Consider the following 23,463-nt stretch of genomic DNA (forward strand, 5'->3'; position numbering starts at 1 on the left):
TTTTCACTAGAGCTCGGGAGGTTTAGGGGTGACAGCGATCCATTGACACTGAACAGATGTTCCTCAATTCTTTTGGACAAATCTCCCCCTCCCACCCAAACCCCACCACAGAGAGTGGTTCGTATGCAAAATGAACTGCCAGAGATAGGGGGGATGGAGGTGCAATCATAACATTTAAAAGACATTTGTATAAGTACATGTATAGGAAAGGTTTGGAGGGATATGGGCCAAATGCGTGCAAGTCGGACTAGTCCGGTTGGAGAACATGGGGACATGGACTAGTTGGACCAAAGGTTCTGTTTCCCTACTGTATGACCATAAGAACAAAACACTACACATCAGTTTATAGGTTGAATATCTAGTGTTATTCTGCCTGTTATGATTTATTTTCAAGAACTGACCATATCATATTAACTTTTCACAACATGTAAAGAATTCATCATATGCTCTTTAGCTACATTGGATTTACGTGATTCAGAATTCAAAATACACAGTTGTGCTTCTTTATACAGAGAGATAACTTACGCAGTGAATGGTGTGCTAATGTATAATTCCTGATATATTATTACACAACTAAGATTGACATCTGGAAGTTTTTTTCCTCTACTGCTGAAGACAGGACTACTAGAAAATAATATGGTAGTGTGCAGTTTCACTGGTGGAAGATACCTTCAAACAGTTGAGTTGCTACAATTTCTCAGCAGTCAGCAACTAGAATCTTTACACCACAAGCAAGGGAAAAAGATGTGAGTTGCAACAAAAATGTCCTGGCTACCTGCTTCTGATTCCTATCCTGGGAATTCTAATGCTGGCCAGGATGGCAGACAATGACGAGTACAATCTGCTGTAGTGGCCCATGTACCCAAAAAGCAAGGCAGCACTCCATGCAGTTTCAGACATGGAAAAATTCATTTTGTTTGAGGTATACTGGATGCTACTGTAACTGCATTCACAAATGATGAAGATGGGTGATGTACATTAGAAATTTGTGTTGCAGATGTTTCATCCCCTGTCTAGGTGACATCCTCAGTGCTTGGGAGCCTCCTGTGAAGCGCTTCTGTGATCTTTCCTCCAGCATTTGTAGTGGTTTGAATCTGCTGCTTCCGGTTATCAGTTCCATCTGTCCGCTGCAGTGGCCGGTATATCGGGTCCAGGTCCCAATATACCGACCACTGCAGCGGACAGCTGGAACTGACAACCGGAAGCGGCAGATTCAAACCACTACAAATGCTGGAGGAAAGATCACAGAAGGGCTTCACAGGAGGCTCCCAAGCACTGAGGATGTCACCTAGACAGGGAATGAAACATCTGCAACACAAATTCCCAGCTCGGCGAACAGAACCACAACAACGAGCACCCGAGCTACAAATCTTCTCCCAAACTTTGAGTACATTAGAAAGGTTTCACCCAGCTTGTGACTGTTTGTTTCAGATGCGTCACCCATCAGCTAGAGCTGGGAGCTGATTTACAACTGATACTTTACAATGAGCTAGTAACAAACGCAACCCTTATTTTCTTTGTTTGTTATTCTCCAACAGAACACATTTCTGATGGACCCAATCCCAAACTTGAAACATGATTCATGTCCTAATAAAACAAAAAATGGTGCAACAAAATGTACAGTATCTTTGGAGAAAAAAAAAAGAACTAATTTTATATTTACCAGTGGCGTGTGCCAGTTAAAGCAGCGAGTTTTGAAATGATTATTTGCAGCTTGGTAGCAGCCATGATCACGGATACGACTTCGTGAGTTTATTATCCGTGCTGTTTGCTCCTCAGAACCCGTGACAATGGACACAATCTTCTCCATGGACTTTTGAATTAAGTGCTTATTCTACCAAAAAGAGTAGATAGACTGGTCAAGGAATATTTAGAAAGTAGCATTGCACAAAGAAACCCAAAATTATTTCGATTAGATTAACTAAGAACAAATGGGAGTTTGCATTCGCTGCATTCTTGTTGCTATACATATCAATGTAGAGATGTAACTAGAAAATCAACCATAAGAAAAATCACTTCATTTTAAGAATGGCTATTACAAGCTTTAGTTTTTAAAAATCATGAAGATACATATCACACCATGTTTTGGCCTAATGACATTATCACTAGGCTATTAATCCAGAGACCCAGGTAATATCCTGGACACTCTGGTTCATATCACACTATGGCAGGGGGTGATGTTCAAATCGACAAAAATCTGCAATGAAGAGTCTAATGATGACCATGAAACCAATGTCGTTAGTCAGGAAAAACCTGTCTAGTTCACTAATGTGAAGGAAAATAGTAGGGAAGGAAACGGTCATCTAACCAGGTCCAGGGTCCATATGACTCCAGACCCACAGCAATGCAGTTGGCTCTTAACTGCCCTCTGGGCAGGGATAGGCAATAGGTTGGCCTAGCTAGCAATGCCCACATCCCATGAATGAATATTAAAAAAAAATCAAATGAGTTCTTGTTGAATATGGCTTTAAAACATGATTTCTCTCCAAGTTTGTCAATTCCAAAACCTCAGAAATGATTCTTAACTGTTTAAAGGCATTACGTCTTTCATTATTACACAACCCCCAAAACTGGCACAAGAAAAAAAACTAATAGCAACATTAAAAACTGCTAGCCACTTCGAGATTTATTGCCATTTCATGTTGTATGGCTTGACTAATGCCTTTCCACTACAGTAATTTTGAATAGGATTTTGGAAACTGATCATGCACTGCACCATTCAAAGTTCAGAGGCCAGACCCAGATTTTCACTGTCAGGATGATTTGTGAGCCCTTCAAAAAGGGTTGGCAAAACCTGATTGCCACTTCCATTCCCATTTCTCACAAGTTGTGCTGACTTGGGATAAGGGCTTAACTGTATATAGCACTTCTGTCCTTGCTGACTGCAAAAGTGGGTATTTAAATTCTTACTGAAGTTATGTGCAATCAGCCAATTTTAAAAGATAATTGGATCTACAGCCTTTAAAAGAGGACCTAAAGCACTAGGGAACTTCAGTCTCAAAACTGTTCCTGGAATCATTGTGGACAGGTTTTGAAACACAAATTAAATGGAAATCTGTTCTTTCTGCTTCAAATTAAGACACTGTATTTGAAAGTTAGATGTGTTTTGATTTCAGTGATTGATTATCAGGCTTTGTTCTACACAGGTAAGTTGACCATCAGTTGGTCAGAATTGTGAAAGTGTTGAGATGCAATAGAAAATTTCTTTCCTATTAGAAGGAGAGAGGTGAATGTGTGAGGGCCTGATATTCATCATTTAACTGAGCCCTTCACCCCAGGAGACAGAGGTATCCACCCCTTGTTTGCTGTTTTACCATCAGCCTGCTTCTGTTGCTGCTTCAGACCGAAACCCATCTCAAACCAAATGACAGGAAGGAGCCTTTTTAAAAGAAAAAGGGCATTAGGCCTTCCCAACTTCTCCACAAGTTCTGGTCCTCACCATCACAGTAAATTCCAGTAAGTAGATTAATATAGGTTGGCTTTACCAATGAAAACACTCAGTCATTTTATTTTTAAGAAGACTCTTGTTGCTGAAGGAATATGAATAGAATTATTACTAGACAAAGTGCTCTTCAGATTAATTATTCAACCTCTCAGCCATTTCCCAGATTTCTTAATTGCAGAGAGAAAAGAAATCATTTTTGATCAGATGACTTTTTGCTACACTCTGCTCACCTTCAGAAGTGCATCGATCTCTAACAAGAGCTTCTGACCCGCCTCAATATCGTTTGTTGCCATATATTTCCGTTTAAGAATGGCAAGAGGAACATCAGGACTTGGTACTGCATCCACAATATTGACTCGAGGCTGGGTCATATGGAGGTCAGCCTTCTTTGAGCCCTGGAACGCATTCAGTTTCATGTGCGAAAGTGTCTGGGAAGTGGGAAAACAAATACGATAAAAATTCTATATCTAGATTTACTTTTAATGCGCAGCTTGCAACAGTGTGAGCTTTGTTTAGATTTAATAGTTATGTCGCAGAGTCGCAAAGTGTACACACTCAGGCGTTATTCCAGAACCTGAGCACAATCTAATGCTAAAACAGTACTGAGTGAGTGCTGCACTGTTGAACATTCTGCCTTCTGGATTAAGCAAGGCTCTCAACCTGCCACCAAAGAAATTATTAAGTTAAAGAGCAAATTAGGAGAATCCTTCTGAAGTCATTCATTCCTCAGTCAATACTCAGTTATTATTAATTTTATAGCAGGAGAATCCAAACTACTGCTGCTGCATTTACTTGCATCACAACATTTCAACCGTCAAGTATTAATGGAAGGTAATATTTAAATACAAGATCATTTTTAAAAAAAAAGGATAATAATCATTTTTCATACCTAATTTTGTTCTAACTTTGGAAGTGTCTATACCTGATGTTTCTTTACGAAATTGTTATGATGATTGCTTCAATAATTCTCTATTCTGACTTCAGATTAGCGTTGAGAAGAGGTGACACATGCACTCGAGAGACATCATGGCCATAAATGTAAGTCTGAACTTGTCAGAACAAGAATACATTCAAACTAATTGCAGCGTTGGCTATTTTAGAGCCAATGATTAATTTTCAATTCAGCTTCACTCTGTATCTTGGGTATTTTACAGAAAAAAGGGAAGCCGGGGACCTTTCAAAAAAGTACAAGACACAAAACAGTCGTCATTTCTAATTGAAAGCAGTTGCAGGAAAGGAAAAACACCACTATGTCAAAGGTTTGAAAATACTGAACATGCAAAACTAGATGAAAAAAAATCACACAACACCAGGTTATAGTCCAACAGGTTTATTTGGAACGTTCTTGGTTACAGATGTTTCAGTAAGATTGGCGGGGGGTTAAAAAAAGGAGGGGGGGTGGCTTTGCTAATTAGAAACGGTATAACGGCTGCAGAAAGGCAATTCGAGGGGGATCTGCCTTTGGAGGTAGTATGGGCTGAAGTCAGAAATAGGAAAGGAACAGTCACCTTGTTGGGTGTTTACTATAGGCCCCACAATAGCAGCAGAGATGTGGAGAAACAGATTGGGAAACAGATTTTGGAAAGGTGCAGAAACCACAGGGTAGTAGTCATGGGCGATTTCAACTTCCCAAATATTGATTGGAAGCTCTTTAGATCAAGTAGATTGGACAGGGCGGTGTTTGTGCAGTGTGTCCAGGAAGCTTTTCTAACTCAGTATATAGATTGTCCGACCAGAGGGGAGGCCATATTGGATTTGGTACTTGGTAACAAACCGGGACAAGTGGTGGGCTTGTTAGTGGGTGAGCATTTTGGTGATGGTGACCACAACTCTGTGACTTTCACCTTGGTTATGGAGAGAGATAGGTGCGTGCAACAGGGCTGGTTTTACAACTGGGGGAAGGGTAAATACGATGCTGCAAGACAGGATCTGAGGAGCATAAATTGGGAGCATAGGCTGTCATGGAAGGATGTCGTTGAAATGTGGAACCTTTTCAAGGAACAGATACGACATTTCCTTGATGCGTATGTACCTGTCAGGCAGGAAAGAGATGGCCGTGTGAGGGAACCTTGGTTGACGAGGGAGGTTGAATGTCTTATAAGGAGGAAGAAGGAGGCTTACATAAGGTTGAGGAAACAAGGTTCAGACAGAACATTGGAGGGACACAGGATAGCCAGGAGGGAGCTGAAGAAAGGGATTGAGAGCTAAGAGAGGGCATGAAAAATCTTTGGTGGGTAGGATCAAGGATAACCCCAAGGCCTTTTATGCGTGTGTGAGAAATATGAGAATGACGAGAACGAGGGTAGGTCCGATCAAGGTCAGTAGTGGGAGACTGTGTATTGAGTCGCAAGAGATAGGAGAGGTTTTGAATGAGTACTTTTCTTCAGTATTTACAAATGAGAGGGACCGTATTGTTGAAGAGGAGAGTATGAAATGGACTGGTAAGCTAGAGGAGATACTTGTTAGGAAGGAAGATGTGTTGGGCATTTTGTAAAACTTGAGGATAGACAAGTCTCCCGGGTCTGACGGGGTATATCCTAGGATTATGTGGGAAGCAAGAGAGGAAATTGCAGAACCGTTGGCAATGATCTTTTCGTCTTCACTGTCAATGGGGTTAGTGCCAGGGGACTGGAGAGTGGCGAATGTTGTGCCCCTGTTCAAAAAAGGGAATAGGGATAACCCTGGGAATTGCAGGCCAGTTAGTCTTATTTCGGTGGTAGGTAAAGTAATGGAAAAGGTACTGAGGGATAGGATTTATGAGGATCTGGAAAGACACTGCTTGATTAGGGACAGTCAACACGGATTTGTGAGGGGTAGGTCTTGCCTTACAAGTCTTATTGAATTCTTTGAGGAGGTGACCAAGCATGTGGATGAGGGCAGAGTAGTGGATGTAGTGTACATGGATTTTAGTAAGGCATTTGATAAGGTTCTCCATGGTAGACTTATGTGGAAAGTCAGGAGGCATGGAATAGTGGGAAGTTTGGCCAGTTGGATAGAGAACTGGCTAACCGGTCGAAGTCAGAGAGTGGTGGTAGATGGTCAGTATTCAGCCTGGAGCCCAGTCACAAGTGGAGTTCCGCAGAGATCAGTTCTGAGTTCTCTGCTGTTTGTAATTTTTATTAATGACTTGGAAGAGGGAGTCGAAGGGTGGGTCAGTAAATTTGCAGACAATACGAAGATTGGTGGAGTTGTGGATAGTGAGGAGGGCTGTTGTCGGCTGCAAAAGGACTTAGATATGATGCAGGCAGGCAAATTCACAGCCACCAATCATGAAATCAGGGAAGTGCTCGAGTGTAGGAGTCTTGGAGGTTTTGTTTTGAGTCTTTCTACACAGCAACCTTTGTTTTAATTGGTGTGATGGTAAACATAATCAAACAGTTTCCTCGCAACTATGCCATATAACCTCAAACCTAAAATTTGCCTTAATTAGTGTTATCAAAAGTTAAAAACAAACAAAACAAAACTTGAAATAAATTATTTTGGTCAACTTTCAAATAGACATCCAGCCCTCTTTTACAACCTCCTATGAAATCCACCTCCACCACTCTCCCAGGCCGTGCATTCCAAATCCTAACAACTGAGTAAAGAAGTTTCTCGTCATCTCATACATAACTCTCTTGCTGAAAATCTTGAAATTGTGACCCCTAGTTACTGATGTTAGCAGGAGAGCAAGACATGGTTTGGCTCTTGAACCATAAAGGTTACAGGACATTTAGGAGTGACAGGAAAGTCGGAAACAGTGGAGGGGTGACTCTGTTAGTTAAGGATTGAATTCACACACTAGAGAGGGAAAGCAGCAGTTCAGAAAACGAAGATGTGGAAGTGGTTTTGGTAGAAATAAGTATTGATGAAGGGAAGTAGTCACTTGTGGGAGTGGTGTATAGGTCCCTTAACTGTAATCATATAGTAGGATGAGACAAAGGAAGAAATAATTGCAACTTGTCAAAACAGCACAGCGATGATGATGGGAAACTTTCATCTACATGTTGACTGGAACAGTCAGAAAGGCAAAGGTAATCTGGATGAGAAGTTCATAGAATGTTTTTAAGATATCTTCTAGAATATCATGTATTGGAGCCAACGAGAGAGCAGGCTACACCAGACCTGAAGTTGTGCATAGGATTAATTAACGATCCCACAGTGAAGGCTTCGCTAGGTGTCAACGACCAGATGATTGAATGGTTTTATTCAGTTTGAGGGGTGGGTTCAAGACTTTTGTTAAAAATTTTAGAAAGGCAAACATGAGGACACGAAAGAGTGAACTGGCTAATTAGGCTAAAATATGTTAATATTGATGCAACATTTAAGAGGACTTTTCTGAATATACACAGAATAAATAGATTCCAACGAAGTAATAAACATTCCAAAGGTACAGATCCACTATCTGTGGTTAACTAGAAATTTTAAACAAGCTATCCAACTTAAAGCAAGTTAAATCAGATAGCAGGTCAGCAGATTGGACAGAATATTTTTTAAAAAAACCAAAAGATGGCCAAAATATCTAATTAAGGGTGAAAATTAGAATGAGAAAAAGTTAACCTTCCTCCGGGTGCTCCGGTTTCCTCCCACAGTCCCAAAGATGTGCAGGTCAGGTGAATTGGCCATGCTAAATTGCCCGTAGTGTTAGGTAAGGGGTAAAGGTAGGGGTATGGGTGGGTTTCGCTTCGGTGGGTCGGTGTGGACTTGTTGGGCCGAAGGGCCTGTTTCCACACTAAGTCTAATCTAATCTAATCTAAAACATAGAAAGAGCTTCTAGTTTAAACAGAAATTCACAAGGTAAGGCAGTGCAAAGCAAGCATTTCACACAGCCCACCCTGAGATAGTTTCTGTTAACATTCTCCCCACGGAGAAAAAAAAAACATGTGGGGTAGTTTCTCCCAAGTCACGTTTGTGGAGTTAGGAATTTTCCCAGCCTTACATGCCAAAACTGGGGAAGGAATATTCAGATATTTAAAACTGAGAGAAGGAAACATTTTTCCACTCAAACATGTGTGATCTTGGATCCTCTACCCCAGATGCTTTTGGGCACTCAAATGCTCCAGCATATAGAAGATAAAGATCAGCAGATTTTTCAGTGCCAAGGGAAATCAGAGTGGAAGTGGGATCGATAGAGAAGTTCAATGTGATCTTACTGAATGAGGAGGCAGATTCAAGGGGTCATATGATCAAACCTTTTCCAATTTACATCCCCCTTGTGCAACACAGTCCAGGCTCCTCCTCCTAAAAGTTATGAAATAATGTTATTATAGGGAATGAAAAATTCAAATTCCTACCAGATTTCCATACTCTTGTACATGACTGGTATTGGTCCGCTTCTTGACAATTTTGAATTGTTTGTGTAGCGATTCTTTTCTAAGGTCCTCCTATAAAAGGATAGGAATGGAAATAGATTTCTTCAAAATCACATATTGACAAAATCACAACATTCACAATATTTCCACATATTAATACACAGCAGCCAACTGGGTTTCAAATATACCAAAAGGCATGTGATGTGGTATAAACTTTGTCCTCCAAAAGAAAGATGGCAAATTTCTACATTTACAGCATAAATAACCCAAGTCATAAATGAAAGTGCTACATCAGCATTTCGCAATTATACTTTCTTGATGTTTTTCAATTTTGAGTTAGAACAATTTAATAAAATCCAAAATGCTTTCTTTTGCATCCTATTACTTAATCATGTGGTCACATAGAATTTGAGCATTGCTAAAAAGAAAAAGAAAATATTTTGTAGAAGCTGTTAGCTTTGCACTCATCAGGACAATTGGCAAGAATTAAAAAAGGAAACCAACATTTACACTGTAAAAGCAGAGATGTTGATCGGTTAGCAACTGGACTCTGAATGATAGAGGCATTACCAAAGAGAATGCACCAGTTAATAATGAATGGCAGTAAACTTTGTTAAAACTTTTAAATCAGGTAGGCAATTCTGGTTCATCAGGCAATAACCTGAGAAGTGAAACATCAAGTGGCCGTCGTTTATTTTGCCCGGTGAAGCAGGTAAAAAAACATGTTTTTATATGACTTCACGCCAATCTTCTGTCTTCTCCCTATAACCAATATACCCTTTTCTTTTGTTCTTATGCACTGACCTCTGAGGTTCATGAGTACCACTGACTTTTGAAACGTGAAGTTAATGAGTAGGAGCCCCAACTGGCATGCGTAGAACCTCAGGGGATATTCAGAGCGGCTGTGCAGCTTAGACAGAATGTTATCTCTAACCCTGTTCATTGTTCATCTTCAAGATCATTATCAATTGCCCTCTTGAATGCCTGAAATGAACGTGCCTCCACCACATGTCTAGGCAGTGCATTCCTGACTTGCTGTATGAAAGTGTTCTCTCTCCCACTGCATGTGTTTGTTTCAAAATCACTTGAAAATCTGTACCTTCTCTTTCTTGATTCTTTTGTGCATTGTTAAACAGGAACAGTTTCTCCCTATCCTTATCAAGCCCACTCATGATTTTGAGAAGTTCCTCATACCTCAGCCTTTTCCTCTCCTAAGAAAGCAGTCCAAACTTCACCCATTTTTCTTCAGAGCTGAAGGTTCTTATGCCTGCAATCATGTATAGGTTCAGCAAAACTCCTGCCTCATGAACTCTATGACCTTATTAATCAATCCTAAGATAGTATACTCCTTTTAACCGCTTTCTCCATCTGATCTGCCACTTCTAAAGCTTTATATACTTATACACTCAGATTCTTCTGCTCCTGCACTGCCTTTCGAATTGTACCCCTTATTTTATGTTGTCTCACCACTCCTGAAACATTATTATTCCATTATTTATATTGTGTATTGTGACGCAAAATGTGGTTATCTGGATATGCTCACTGTCCATCAAGTTTGACTTTTCCTTTATAGCAGGACACCAATGTATTTCCAAACACAAGGAGATCACTTTGCCAGGGAGTTTTGGGTAGTGACCGATTTATATTGGACCAATATTTATATCAATTCTAGTTCATAGGTTACCATTTTGGAAGAAATAACTTACTCTGCAGCCTGTGTGATTAACATAGCAATTCGTCAAAATGGCAACAAACCTGGTCAGAGTCTTCCATCCACATGACACTGTACACATCACCCAAGTAGGTCTGTCTTTCATCATCATAGTAACAGGCATATGATGATTCCCGTTCATTGGCAGCAGTAGTGGCAAATACTGAAATCAGAATGGTAGAGTTTAATGGAAAAAAAAAGTGAGGGGCGGGGGGAGGTGGAAATAGTAATTTGTGGGTAAAAAGTGAACAGTTCAAATACTAAAGGAAAATGCTAGAAAAGTCATGTATTTCCTACTTAAACAGCAAAAGATTAACAAAACTTTCAAAGATGGGACTGTGCTGCTTAAAAGACAATCAGGTTCTTGCTAAAATATACTAAAGTCACAGTGGGTACATGAAGGGTAGAAACAAAAATAACTTGCATTTATACAGTACCTTTTAATGTATAAAACACTAAGAAGGGAAATGCACAAGAGCATCATGGGAGGTTATTCACTTTAGCAGTAAAAATAAAGCAGCATCATTTTTCAAAGTTGTGAAACTTGTACATGTTATTTGAGAAACAGGCAAACCCATACAGGCAATTAGGAAGGCTAATGGCAAAGGACTGGAGTGATAAAAATAAGGAATCATAAGAGAGTGCTGGTATAACTCATCAGGTCTGGCTGCCATCTTTGGGGACAGGAGTCGAGTTAACATTTTGATCCAATGTGACTGCATCAGGGTTTCAAGATTCAAAGTTGAACCTTACTGTACTCGAAACATTAACTCTGTTCCTCTCTCCATAGACACTACCAGATCCTGCTGGGATTGGCTCCTAGCTGTGGCCCAAGTGACTAATGCAGATTGGGGCAGGGGAAGGGGAGCTGGGCAATCAGGAAAGTGTTCAGGTGGATTAATAAAAAGGAAGCACTGAAGATTTTGGAAGGCTGGGCAATGTATTCCTGGGAATATACAGCAAGAATAACTTTTATATCTGTACCATCATTTGTTCTGCACTTTATTCTCCTTTGCATCTCTGCTGAATCATCTGGCCCCGATTGTCATATCATGCTCCAAATTCTAGAATCCCCAACCAGTGGAAATACTTTATCTATTCTGTCTTTTCCTGTTAATATCATGGATACTTTGATCTGATCACCCCATAACCTTCTAAGTTCTAGAGTAAACAGGCCTGATTTGTATAATCTCTGCTCAGTAACTTAACCCCTGAAGTCTAAGTATCATTCTTGTAAACCCATATTTTCCTCCTTCCAAGGTCAATATATCTTCCCGACATATAGTATCCAGATCTTCTCACAGTACTCCAAGTGGGGTTTAACTTGGGCTTTGTATACCTGCAGAATAGGAAATATGTTCTGTAGATTTAAAGGACAGTATTCTATTGGTCTTAATTATTTTCTGCATCTGTTTGTGATATTTTAAAGATTTATTCACCTGAATCCCCAAGTTGCTTTGGGCATCATAGTCGGAAATGGAGAGGCTCTGGCTCATTTATGGGAAGCAAGGAAGGCAGAAGGATATTCAGTGAGTAACACACTTAAACTGATTATATGAATTAGCCTTTAGAAAGCCATTGGGGAAAAGGTTGGAATGCCAAAATATAAAAAGCTAACACTCGCTTCAAACATTAGAAAATATATGATTTGACATTTACAACAAAAAACATTTTTTGGAGCATTCCAGTATTGAGCTTTATGGTTTCCACACAAGATAAAATGTTAACCTATGAATATTCATACCATTAATATTCCTTGGCAGGTCTAACATCATCGATCCAGACTCACAAGCTTCAATGTAAAACACCATCTGCAAAAGAGGTATAATGGGTCACCAAACCTGCACCTTAGCATACATGATTTGGAGACGTTGGTGTTGGACTGGGGTGTACAAAGTTAAAAATCACCACACCAGCTTATACTCCAACAGTTTATTTGTAAGCACTGGCTTCCAAAAACGGTGTCTTATAATCTTACTCTCCACAACCACCTGATGTAGGAGCAGCAGTCCGAAAGCTAATGTTTCCAAATAAACCAGTTAGACTATAACCTGGTGTTGTGTGATTTTCAACTTGGCATACACAATCTCAAAACTTGCTTGTCATAACCCCAGGCTGATGTTAATAACGGACACACCATATTCCCAAATAAACCCTGGCCTGTTAGATACCAACTTTACATATTTTTTCAAAATGACCTTAGGAGGTCAATTTCTAAACACATTTACAAGAGGTGGCTGGTGTACTTTTGACACAAGTAAAAGATTTATCAACACAAACACAAGAGATTCAATTACAGATATCAGAAAGATATTAAAAACAAAAATCACACTATTCCTTTCATCCCAGTAGCATCCAGAAAAATAGCTGACCCTTAGAGAAGAGACATTATTATCTTCACACCAAGGCTTTTGCTCAGGCCCAGGCAGATGCAGCTGCAACTGGTTTCGTTTTGGCAAATTCGTGCGTGTTCACAGGCATTATTTTTGTCCAGCTGTTATTTCTCCCCTGAGACACTTAAAAACAGTCTACAAACTAAACTCATGTCTTTAACTTCAACGCAAAACATATGATTTTGCAATATTCAGATGCCTGCATCTTTGACTCTATTTTCTGGCACCACTGACAGACCAACTTTCCAGATTGTTCTAATTTCTGTGTGAGAATTTTGTTTTCCTCTACTGTTTTTGATCCAAAAAGGGCTTAAACTCTAAAATGCACATAAACAAAAATAATGAATTCAACTTCAAGCAATACATTTTTTGAAAGCTTTGGAATATAGAAAGGCACCAAAATCTCTGCCTTTGTTGAATTAAGAACGAACATAAAATGAAGGTTTAGGTAGTAGATGTGGAAGATAATCACAACCACAGAATAACAGTCAACAGCACTCCAAATTGCATATTAATTTCAAGTCACAGAAGAAACCCATTTAGGAAATGATTAACTGCCAAAAATAAGCTGTGTGCCGTCACAGCAATTCATATACATTTGTACTGCATTTTTGCAAGACATTTCAAAGCAAATTCAGGCTATTTGCATAATCTGGGCAATAGGCTGGTACAGTAAAAGTTCAACCAATTCAGAGTTCACAAGATTTGGTTGGTCACAGATTGTTTCCAATCACTCAGCTGTGTTGTGAACAATTTGATTTACTAGAACACTACATTCTTAAACACCAGTCAGTCAATACACTAGCAAAACCGATAAGGTACTGTATACAACTATTAAGGTCTTCACAGTTCAATACAATCTCAAGGAAAGAAAAACCCAGATGTTTCAAAGTCTACTGCTTAATTTGTTCAATACCATTTTCTTTGATCCTGTTTTGCTTTTGCATCTTCTCTACGTGTACTGATCTAGCCAGAGATAAAGTTGCCAGAGTAAAATTTGTACAGTCTGTTGTACCTGCAGGAAACACGTGCTACTTCTCAAATACCATCAACCTAGTTTTCGAGTAAAAGATCCTCATCTGCTGGCGTTAATGTTTCCATACATATGCTTCAGCAATTCAGAAATTCATTTCACCATTTTAATTAATTAGTTTGATTCCTCTTTAGGATAGGGAGCTCACCAAGAAAAGATGCAGTCCAGCAAACGAATAAAGTCGCAAAACCAAAGGCATTCTGTTTTAAATATATAGTAGCCTAAACTCAGAACTTATTTGACTCCATCTTTTGGCACAGATCCAGAATAATAAAGCTGTGTGTGCAGAAAAGGTGGCGTGAAAGCATTTAAACCATAAGACCATTTGCTTATATCAAATGTAGACAATGTCATGCATGGCTAACCTCCCTTCTTCCTCCGTTTGAACTAATGGCCTAATAAAATGTCCAAGTGACAATGTGCCTCTGAATGAGGTGTTTGCATATAATGGTTAGACGTAACATATGTCTGTTGGGTTCCATAATACCATGATATTCACATCTAGTTTCTTAGGTTTTGCATTAGGTAAGAACATCCTATTGGAGACTGTAAACTCACACTGATCTTCTCTTGCTCAACAAACCTCACTTCCTCCAGTTTTGGTGTCATCTGCACAACCCCAAATTTACCCAAAAAACAGAAAATGCTACAGAAATCCTAGGAGTGTTTTTGAGCAGTAAGACTGTATCAACACTATGTTTTTGAGGAAAAATAAACTGTGTTCTGTTTGTTTTTGGTTATATTCTGGGTCTGTAGATTGTTTAGGGTAGAGATGGCTTTCAGTAGAGTGATGTGCTTTCGCTGGAAGATCAGGGAGAATTTCAATGTCCCTGGAGATTATGTCTACAGAAAGTGTGTTTGGATGTGAATCCTAATGGATTGCAGGATCGGTTGGAACAGCAGTCAGAGGCAAATGAGGAATTTACAGGACCTATGGAGAGTGATGAATGGTGTCAGGTAGATGGGTTACTGCTAGGATAGGTAGGCAGGAAGTGCAGGAGTGTCCTGTGACTATCCCCATTTCAAACAAGTATGCTGTTTTGGTCAGTGATGGCCTCTCAGGGGAACGTAGTACGAAAAGCCAAGTTTCAGGTACCAACGACCGGCTCTACTGTACTGGGGAGTATGCCGGATTGCAAGTGATCGATTGTGATTGAGGACTCTCTAGTCAGATACACAAATTATTTCAATGTCTGACATTGAGACATCAGAATGGCATGTTGCCTCCCAGGTGCCAGGGTCAAGGATATTCTCAAAAGGGGAGAGGGACCAGCAGGAGGTCATAGTACCAATGACGTAGAAAGAGAAAGGGATAAGATTCTACAGACAGAATATTGGAAATTAGGCAAGAAATTAAAAAGTAGGTCCTCGAAGGTAGTAACATCTGGATTACTCCTTGTGTCATGGATTAGTAAGATTAGGAATAGGAGGATAGAGCAGATGAATGCATGGCTGAGAATCTGATGCAGGAGGCAAGGATTCACATTTTTTAGATCATTGGGATCTCTTCTGGGGTAGAAGTGGACTGTATAAGAAGGGTGAGTTGCACTTGAATTGGAAGGGGACCAATATTCTGGCTGGCAGATTTGCTGGAGTTATTTGGGAAGGGAAGAGATAGTAAGAAAAGAGATAAGTCTGAGGCTGGTACAGTAGAGAAGAGCAGCAAGTTAAATAGTCAAGGCAGAGAATGAAGTAGGACTGATAAATTAAATTATATTTATTTCAATGAGAACATGGAACTGGCATATTGTAGCAATTACAGAAATGTAGCTCAGGGAGGGGCAAGATTGACAGCTGAATGTTCCAGGGTACAGATGCCATAGGAAGGATAGAATTGGGGGGTGGGGGGTGGGGGAAGTTGAAAGGGAAGTGGGGGGGGTGGCGCAAGAGGGGAGGGGGAGTGGCATTTTTGGTTAGAGATAACATTGCAGTTGTACTTAGGGAGGATATTCATGGGAGTATGTCCAGTGAAGTGTTATGGGTGGAACTAAGAAATAAGAAAGGGATGATCACATTGTTGGGATTGTATTACAGGCCCCTCCACCTGTCAGTGGGAAATTGAAAAGCAAATATGTAAGGAGATCTCAGTTATCTGTAAGAATAATAGGTATATCATAGTATGGGAATTTAACTTTCCAAACATAGATTGGGACTGCCATAAGGGCTTGAACGGCAAGGAATCTGTTAAATGGACACAAGAAAAGTTTCTGAGTCAATATTTGGATGCACCTAATAGGGAAGGAGCAAAACTTGGGAAATAAGGCAGGGCAAGTGACAAAGCAGTCAGTGGTGGAGCACTTTTGGGCCAGTTTCAAAATAATTATAGAAAAGGATAGACCTGATTTAAAAGTTCTAAACTGGGGTGGGGGGTGGGGGGGGGGGGGGGGGGAGGAGGAGGTCAATTGTGACAGTATTATATAAGAAGTTTCAAAAGTTTATTGAGGGATTGGATATTTGCATGTAAGAAGGACAGCTAGAAAGTGAGAAGCCTTCAAAAGATGAGATAATGAGAATCCAGGGTCTATGTGCTTGCTCGTGCGAAGGACAAGGGAATTCTGGATGACTAGAGAAATTGAAGCGCTAGTCAAGAAAAAGAAGGCACTTTTTTTTAATTCATTCATAGGATGTGGGTGTCACTGGCAAGGCCAGTAGTTATTGCCCAGAGGGCAGTTAAGAGTCAACACAGCTGCAGATTTGGAATCACATGTAGGCCAGACCAGGTAAGGCTGGCAGTTTTCTTCCCTAAAGGACACCAGTGAATCAGTTGGGCTTTTCTTGACAATTGTTTCATGAAACTCTTAGTTCCAGATGTTTACTGAATTCAAATGTCACCATCTGCCAATAGCAGGATTTGAACCTGAGTACCCAGGACATCTCTGGATTAGCATCAGAACATTATTTCAAAGAGCCAACACACACTGCAGCACAGAGGAACTGCGCAGAGCAGAGGAAAATCACCTATACTGTGTATTCAAAATGAATGGATACCCAATGAACACGGTCTGCCGATTTCTCAGCAACAAACCCAAACAAGCAGACAAAACACATCCAGAAACCCTAACCACTCTCCCCTACATCAAAGACATCTCGGAAATGACTGCCAGACCATTCAGACTCCTTGTCATCATGGTAGCCCACAAAGCCGCCAACACACTAAAACAGCAGCTAATGAAATTGGAAGACCCAACGAGCAAGACTAATGTCATTTACAAAATGGACAAACAGACAGAAAACTAGCCACCAGGATACATGAACACCAACTAGTCACAAAAAGACATGACCCTCTATCACTAGTATCCTTCCATACAGATAAGATAGGACATCACTTTGACTGGGACAACACATCCATCCTAGGACAAGCCAAACAAAAACACGCATGAGAATTCCTAGAAGCATGGCATTCCAACCAGAACTCTAGACCCCATCTACTACCCCCTGAGAAAAGGAACAGGAAGTGACTTCACCACAGGAAATGACATCACCAACCCAAAGAAACCCAAACAAACATATAAGTAGAAAGCAGGAATTTTCAGCATTGCTTCACCTGAGGCCCACTGAAGATGTTGCCTAGTAGGGTAATGAAACGTCTGGAAATGAACCTTCCAGCTCAGCGAGCAAACTTACATCCAAAACTTCAACCTGAGCTACAAAACTTCTCAAAATTCGCTAAAATAAAACAGATGCTAATCTCACAAACACATTTACTTTATTCTACATCTCTTTAAGTATAAACATCACATGCAAGTCTTGGTGATTTTAATTGGCTACAACTAAGTTCTGAATATTTTCCTTAAAAAGATAGGCTGGTATAAATTCTCTGCTCCACCCCCACACAATACACACACACACACACACACACACACACACACACACAGAGTTTAGTCTTGGTTTAACAGGCACATTCTGGGCAAGGTATCAAGTTCACCTTACAGTGACACCCACAGTTCCTCTTAAATCTTGGTAAAACAGACTTCTAACCTGAATTCTATTGGATCCCACTAACCAGCCCCTTTTTTCATACACTGTTATCGCTGAAAAGTTCTACAATACCTTAGCATATTTCTCATGTTTGTGCATGTATCTAATGGTCCTTTGCAGATCATCAACTTGAAGCTAAAAAGAAAACAAAAATTCAAAAACAGTTAAAACATGAACTTTTCAGATTTATATTACAGCATGTGATCACTTACTTTGAAGGTAGAAAAAACATTTTAAGGATTAGATAACCTAACACAGCCAGCTTCATCTTTCACCATGTTGGTGAGGCAATTAAGTAAACTAGCAAATCAGTTTCAATTCACAGAGAATCATTAAGGGCTTTTTAAAAAATTGTTCCACGTCAAAAGGAAAATGTGATCCAAATAGTATATAGAAACGGCTCGAGGGAATTATAAGATAACCATTAAATTCTTTGAGGAGGTAACAGCTGAAAATGTGTTCCTGATGAAGGGCTTATGCCTGAAACATCGAATTTCCTGTTCCTTGGATGCTGCCTGACCTGCTGCGCTTTAACCAGCAACACATTTTCAGCTCTGATCTCCAGCATCTGCAGACCTCACTTTTTCCTTGAGGAGGTAACAAGCAAGTTAGACAAAGGAGAACCAGTGGATGTGATCTATTTGCATTTACTGATAGCAGATAGTGACTAGTGAAGTTCCTCAGGGGTCAGCATTGGGACTGCAACTATTCACATTCTATAATAATGATTTGGATTAAGGAACAGAGGGCATTGTTGCTAAATTTGCAGATGACACCAAGATAGGTTGAGAGACAGATAGTGTTAAGGATACAGGGAGGCTGCAGAGGGATTTGGACAAGCTAGGAGTCTGAGCAAAGAAGTGACAGACAGAATACAAAGTAGGAAAATGAGAGGTTATGTTCCTTGGTAGGAAGAATAGAGGCATACACTATTTTCTAAATGGCAAATGGTTTCAGAAAACAGAAGCACAAAGGGACTGAGGATTCCTGGTTCAAGATTCTCTTAAAGTTAACATGCAGGTTCACTTGGCAGTTAGAAAGGCAACTACAATGTTCGTATTAGTTTCAAGAGAGCTAGAATACAAGAGTGACATTGTAGTACTGAAGGTGTATAAGGCTCTAATCATACTGTATTTGGTATCCTGAGAGTAGTTTTGGGGCCCATATCTAAGGAACGATGTGCTGGCCTCAAGTTCAGAAAAGGTTTACAAGAACAATCCTGGGGACGAAGAGCTTATCGTATGAGGAGCCGCTGTGTGCTCTGGGTCTGTGTTCAATGGAGTTTAGAAGAATAGCAGGATCTCACTGAAACTTACAGAATACTGAGAGGCCTGAAAAGAGCAGACAAGGAGAAGATGTTTCCACTTGTAGGAGAGACTAGGACCGGAGCGTACAGCCTCAGAATGATGGGATTACACTTTAGGGAAGGAACATCTGCAGCCAGAGGGTGGTGAAATTTGTGGGGACCAAGGGTTACAGGGAGAAGGCAGGAAAATGGGATTGAGAAACAGTTCAGCCATTGGTGGAGCAGATTGATGGGCCAAAATGACCTAATTCTGTTCCTATACCTTATGGTCTTCTGAGACAAATATGTCCCAGAAAATAAAGACAATTATTTGCAGAGCTGACTAGTACTATGGAAGTCAACAGATCTCCATTATGTCACAAGTGGATGATTTTTGCAACTTATAGTAGTTGATGGTAGCTGTCTCCAAATTCAAGAATGGTCTATTCATTGATAGGAGTTTCTGTTATGGGCCATCCTGTATCTCAATAGGTTAATTGTTAACAGTAAATCTTAGTACACATGGGGAAGGATGTCTCACATGGTATGGGATCAAATGGCACATTTGCTTAGTTTTCTTTCATTCTCTGCTACTGCTCTGCTTCATCATTATGACAGCATGACTCAATGGATGATGAGTTATCACCCTTCTGAACAATTGCAGCCAACTTCTTTCATTCATTAATATCAAGGAGGATTTCAGAGCATCAAGTGCTGTCTTTTAATGATATTATCATTTAAAATAAAAGCTACCAACAAACTATAAAATGTAAAAGGTTGTAAAGGTGGAATATTGAACTAACAGGTTAACTTCTGCAAAAAAAGGCATGAGATTGTGTGAAAGCAATTACTTTATGTCAAATACGGACATTTAACACAGATGGTTAACTTGCTTTGTTCACACAAGTAAGGAGAAAGGCAGAGTGAATTCACACAGATACAAGCTTGAGAATAACCTAAGCAGCAGCAATGGTTACCTCTAATGCTCCCTGTACAACCTACTATTAACAGCATTGTGTTCCTGGCAGAGAGAGATACATAGGCCATACTGATCTTTTAGATCAAAACTATGAACCACTTATTCTATTCAAATGTGAAATAAATTCTTGCAATTCAACAACTGTAGAAGCTTAGATACTGAAGATGGCATAAGAAGCCTCTAACAACAGACATCTGTCCAACTACTTGATTGCAAGTGCTTATCAAAGAAGTTACTCACATCACTATTAGGAAATGCCAATATCCCATCAGCTCCATGATCAGCAAAATAAACAAAGACATGATCCTTGGGGCCACTGGCAAAAGTTAAAAAAAAAATTCAAGTCATCTATCAGATAGAGTGGAACTACGTACACAGTTATAAGTGATTCAAAGCTAAGGAACAAGATAACACTTAAAATGGAAAATGATTTCATCATCTGCTCAGCAAGTTTTGCAATTTGTAGAAATTTAAAAAATAAAGACCTAATATCTGGAAGTAGATGTTTTGGAAAAAACAATTGCATCATATGTGTAAAATAACATTCAAATAACTTACAAATTCAGCAAACTGAATAATTTACATGGTGTCAAATAAATTGCTTCCAGAACAAGAAACCTACAAATCTGACATTTAGCAGGAATAAATAAATAGTCAATAGCATAAATTTCTGTACAAATACAGTATGGTATAGGGTTTGGAAAATGAAGAAAAGGAAAACACAAGCCAAAAATTCTACTATTGGAAAAACGTTGGAATCAATTATTGAAGTAAGCAAAAGCACCACATTTGGGTAATTCCAATCTAATCAAGGAGAATTAGCATGGCTTCACGAAGGGGAAATCATGGCTGACTAATTTATGAGAATTTTGAGAGGAAGTATCAATCAGAGTGAATATAGGGGGACTAGCAGAGGTGTTGCATTTGGATTCCCAGAAGGCATTCAACAAGATACCTCACAAAATGTGAAGTTATAAGACAAGAGCCCATGGTGTAGCATTTTGTCACGGGCGGTGAATTGGCTCATGGACAAGTGGGGATAACGAGTTCTTTTTTCAGATTGGCAACCTGTAACCAGCAGGGTTCCACAGGGATCAGTGTCAACATTTGTGGTCCTGGCAATCTATATAAATGACACAGAAGTGGGAAGCAAATGTATTGTAGCCACATTTACTGACAACACAAAAGTTGGTAACAAGGCAAGTTGCGAGGATACAAACAGTTTATAGAAAGATTCTGATATGGGCAGAAGCGAATGGGCAAGAGGTTCGCAAAGGGAGTACCATGTAGAAAACATGAAGTTATTCAATTTAGAAGAACAAAAGAACAGAGTATTGTTTAACCGGAGAAAAACTACAGAAAACCCAACAAAAAGGAACTTGGAGATGCTTATGCAAGAAACACAAAGCTAGCACACAGCTGCAGCAGGTAATCGGGAATGCTAATGGAATGTTGGCCCTGATTTCAAGGGGGATGAGGTAAAACAGTAGAGAAATCTCACTGCAACTGTACAAGGTACTGGTGAAACCACGTCTAGGAGTGCTGGGAGCAGTTTTGGTCCATTTAGAAAAAGAATCAGTTCCTTCGAGGTAGCTCAGCAAAGGTTCACTAGGATGATACCTGATAGAGAGCGACTTTGTTATGAGCAAAGACTAAACAGGTTGGGACTCTATTCATTGAAATTTAGAAGAATGAGAGTTGATCTCATTAAGCATAAGGTTCTAAATGGGCTTGACAGGGTAAATACAAAGAGGATATTTCCCCTCATGGGAAGATTCTAGGACCAGCAGGTATTGTCTCTGAATAAAGGGCCAATTTAAGACTTCGATGAGAAGGAATTTCTTCACTGGCACTCCTTGTCAAAGAGACCTGTGGGGGTAGAATCATCGTTTATATTTAAGGCAGAGATAGATTTTCCATCAGTAAGGGAATCAGGGCTTACAGGGAAAGGGCAGGGAGATGGTCAGAGGAATATCAGATCAGTCATGATCCTACTGAATGGCAGAGCGGAGTCGAGAGGCCAAACAGCCTAATCCTGTTCCTATTTCCTGCATTCTTAAACTCAGGGGAATTCAGCATACTGTCTCACTGTCATCTATTAAATTGCTTTTCTTTTTTAACATATCAATTACATTGTTTAAAGTACAGAACATTATACAACAATTTATTCTTCTTTCAAATCCTAAAATATATTGGTGTGTATATAAAGAAATAAATGAGGTATTGGTGTGCAAGATGGGCACAACAGCAATAAATTGGCCACCAATTACCTCATTCTTCCTTTCACTAATTTCATTGATGACAGAAAACAGACAAGACATACATAAGCAATTTATTCACAATTAGCCAGCACTGTCTCCAGTTAACATTAGAATTTCACCTTCACTGTGGCTATTAAAATGGATGTATTTTTAAACAGCTGAGCATGATTTCTGGTACATTTGTTATCACAAATAGGGAAGGCGATGGCCTAGTAGCTTTATCACTAGACAATCCCTCCAGAGACCCAGATAATGTTCTGGTGACCCGGGTTCAAATTATACCATGGCAGAACGTGAATTCAATAAAAATCTGGAATTAAGAATCAAATGATGACCACGAATCCTCTGGCAATTTTTGGAAAAAAAATCAACCTGGTTCACTAACATCCTTTAGGGAAGGAAACTGCCATCTTTACCTCCACTTACATGTGACTCCAGACCCACAGCAATGTGGTTGACTCCTCACAGCCCTCTGGGACAAGCAATAAATGCTCTCCTAGCCAGCAATATCCTCATCCAGTAAATGAATAACAAAGGACACATACAAAATCCCTGTAGCTGCCATTTTAACATTAAAAGTAGATATACCATTTAAATGCATCAGAAGTTTGCAGAAGCTCATTTACAAATCTTAAATTAACATTCAGTTACAAATACAGGTCTTGCTGTGAGTGACATCCAGAAAGAGAATGCTTCACATCACAATGCAGGTTAGATGAAAACAGAAGTTAAACATTCTGAAATATACATTAACAAAGGAACAGGAGTAGGCGATACAACCCTTTGAGCCTGTTCCACCATTCAATGAAATCATGGCTTATCTGTTGCCTAAGTCCATACATCTGCCTTTGGCCCACATCCCCTAATACCTTTGCTTAACAAAAAATTTCTACTTAAAATTAACAACTGACCCAACCTCCCACCCACTTGTGGAAGACAGTTCCAAACATCGAAGATCCTTTCTGTGTAGAAATGCTTCCTAACCTCTCTCTATATGTTCCACAGTTACATACAATTACAGAAAATCACTCATGTTTAGTTTTAAATTGATAAAAGACCTCTGTTGGAAGTATGTATTTTCATTGGT

At 39.7% G+C, this 23,463-nt stretch overlaps 1 protein-coding gene across 3 annotated transcripts in view; it reads right to left on the reverse strand.

The window, feature by feature from the left end:
• Positions 1–23,463, reverse strand: part of lgmn (legumain) — a 48,012-nt gene that overhangs the window by 1,887 nt on the left and 22,662 nt on the right. For all 3 annotated transcript variants that reach the window (XM_060828547.1, XM_060828549.1, XM_060828550.1), the window contains exons 6-12: positions 20,356–20,431; positions 17,924–17,986; positions 12,192–12,258; positions 10,492–10,610; positions 8,719–8,808; positions 3,676–3,873; positions 1,664–1,834 (exon numbers count right to left, since the gene is read on the reverse strand). In XM_060828547.1, the coding sequence (XP_060684530.1) occupies positions 1,664–1,834; positions 3,676–3,873; positions 8,719–8,808; positions 10,492–10,610; positions 12,192–12,258; positions 17,924–17,986; positions 20,356–20,431 (784 nt within the window). The remainder of the gene's footprint in view (positions 1–1,663; positions 1,835–3,675; positions 3,874–8,718; positions 8,809–10,491; positions 10,611–12,191; positions 12,259–17,923; positions 17,987–20,355; positions 20,432–23,463) is intronic.

This window comes from Hemiscyllium ocellatum, chromosome 8 (genome assembly GCF_020745735.1).
Source record: "Hemiscyllium ocellatum isolate sHemOce1 chromosome 8, sHemOce1.pat.X.cur, whole genome shotgun sequence".
In the NCBI taxonomy this organism is placed as follows: domain Eukaryota; kingdom Metazoa; phylum Chordata; class Chondrichthyes; order Orectolobiformes; family Hemiscylliidae; genus Hemiscyllium; species Hemiscyllium ocellatum.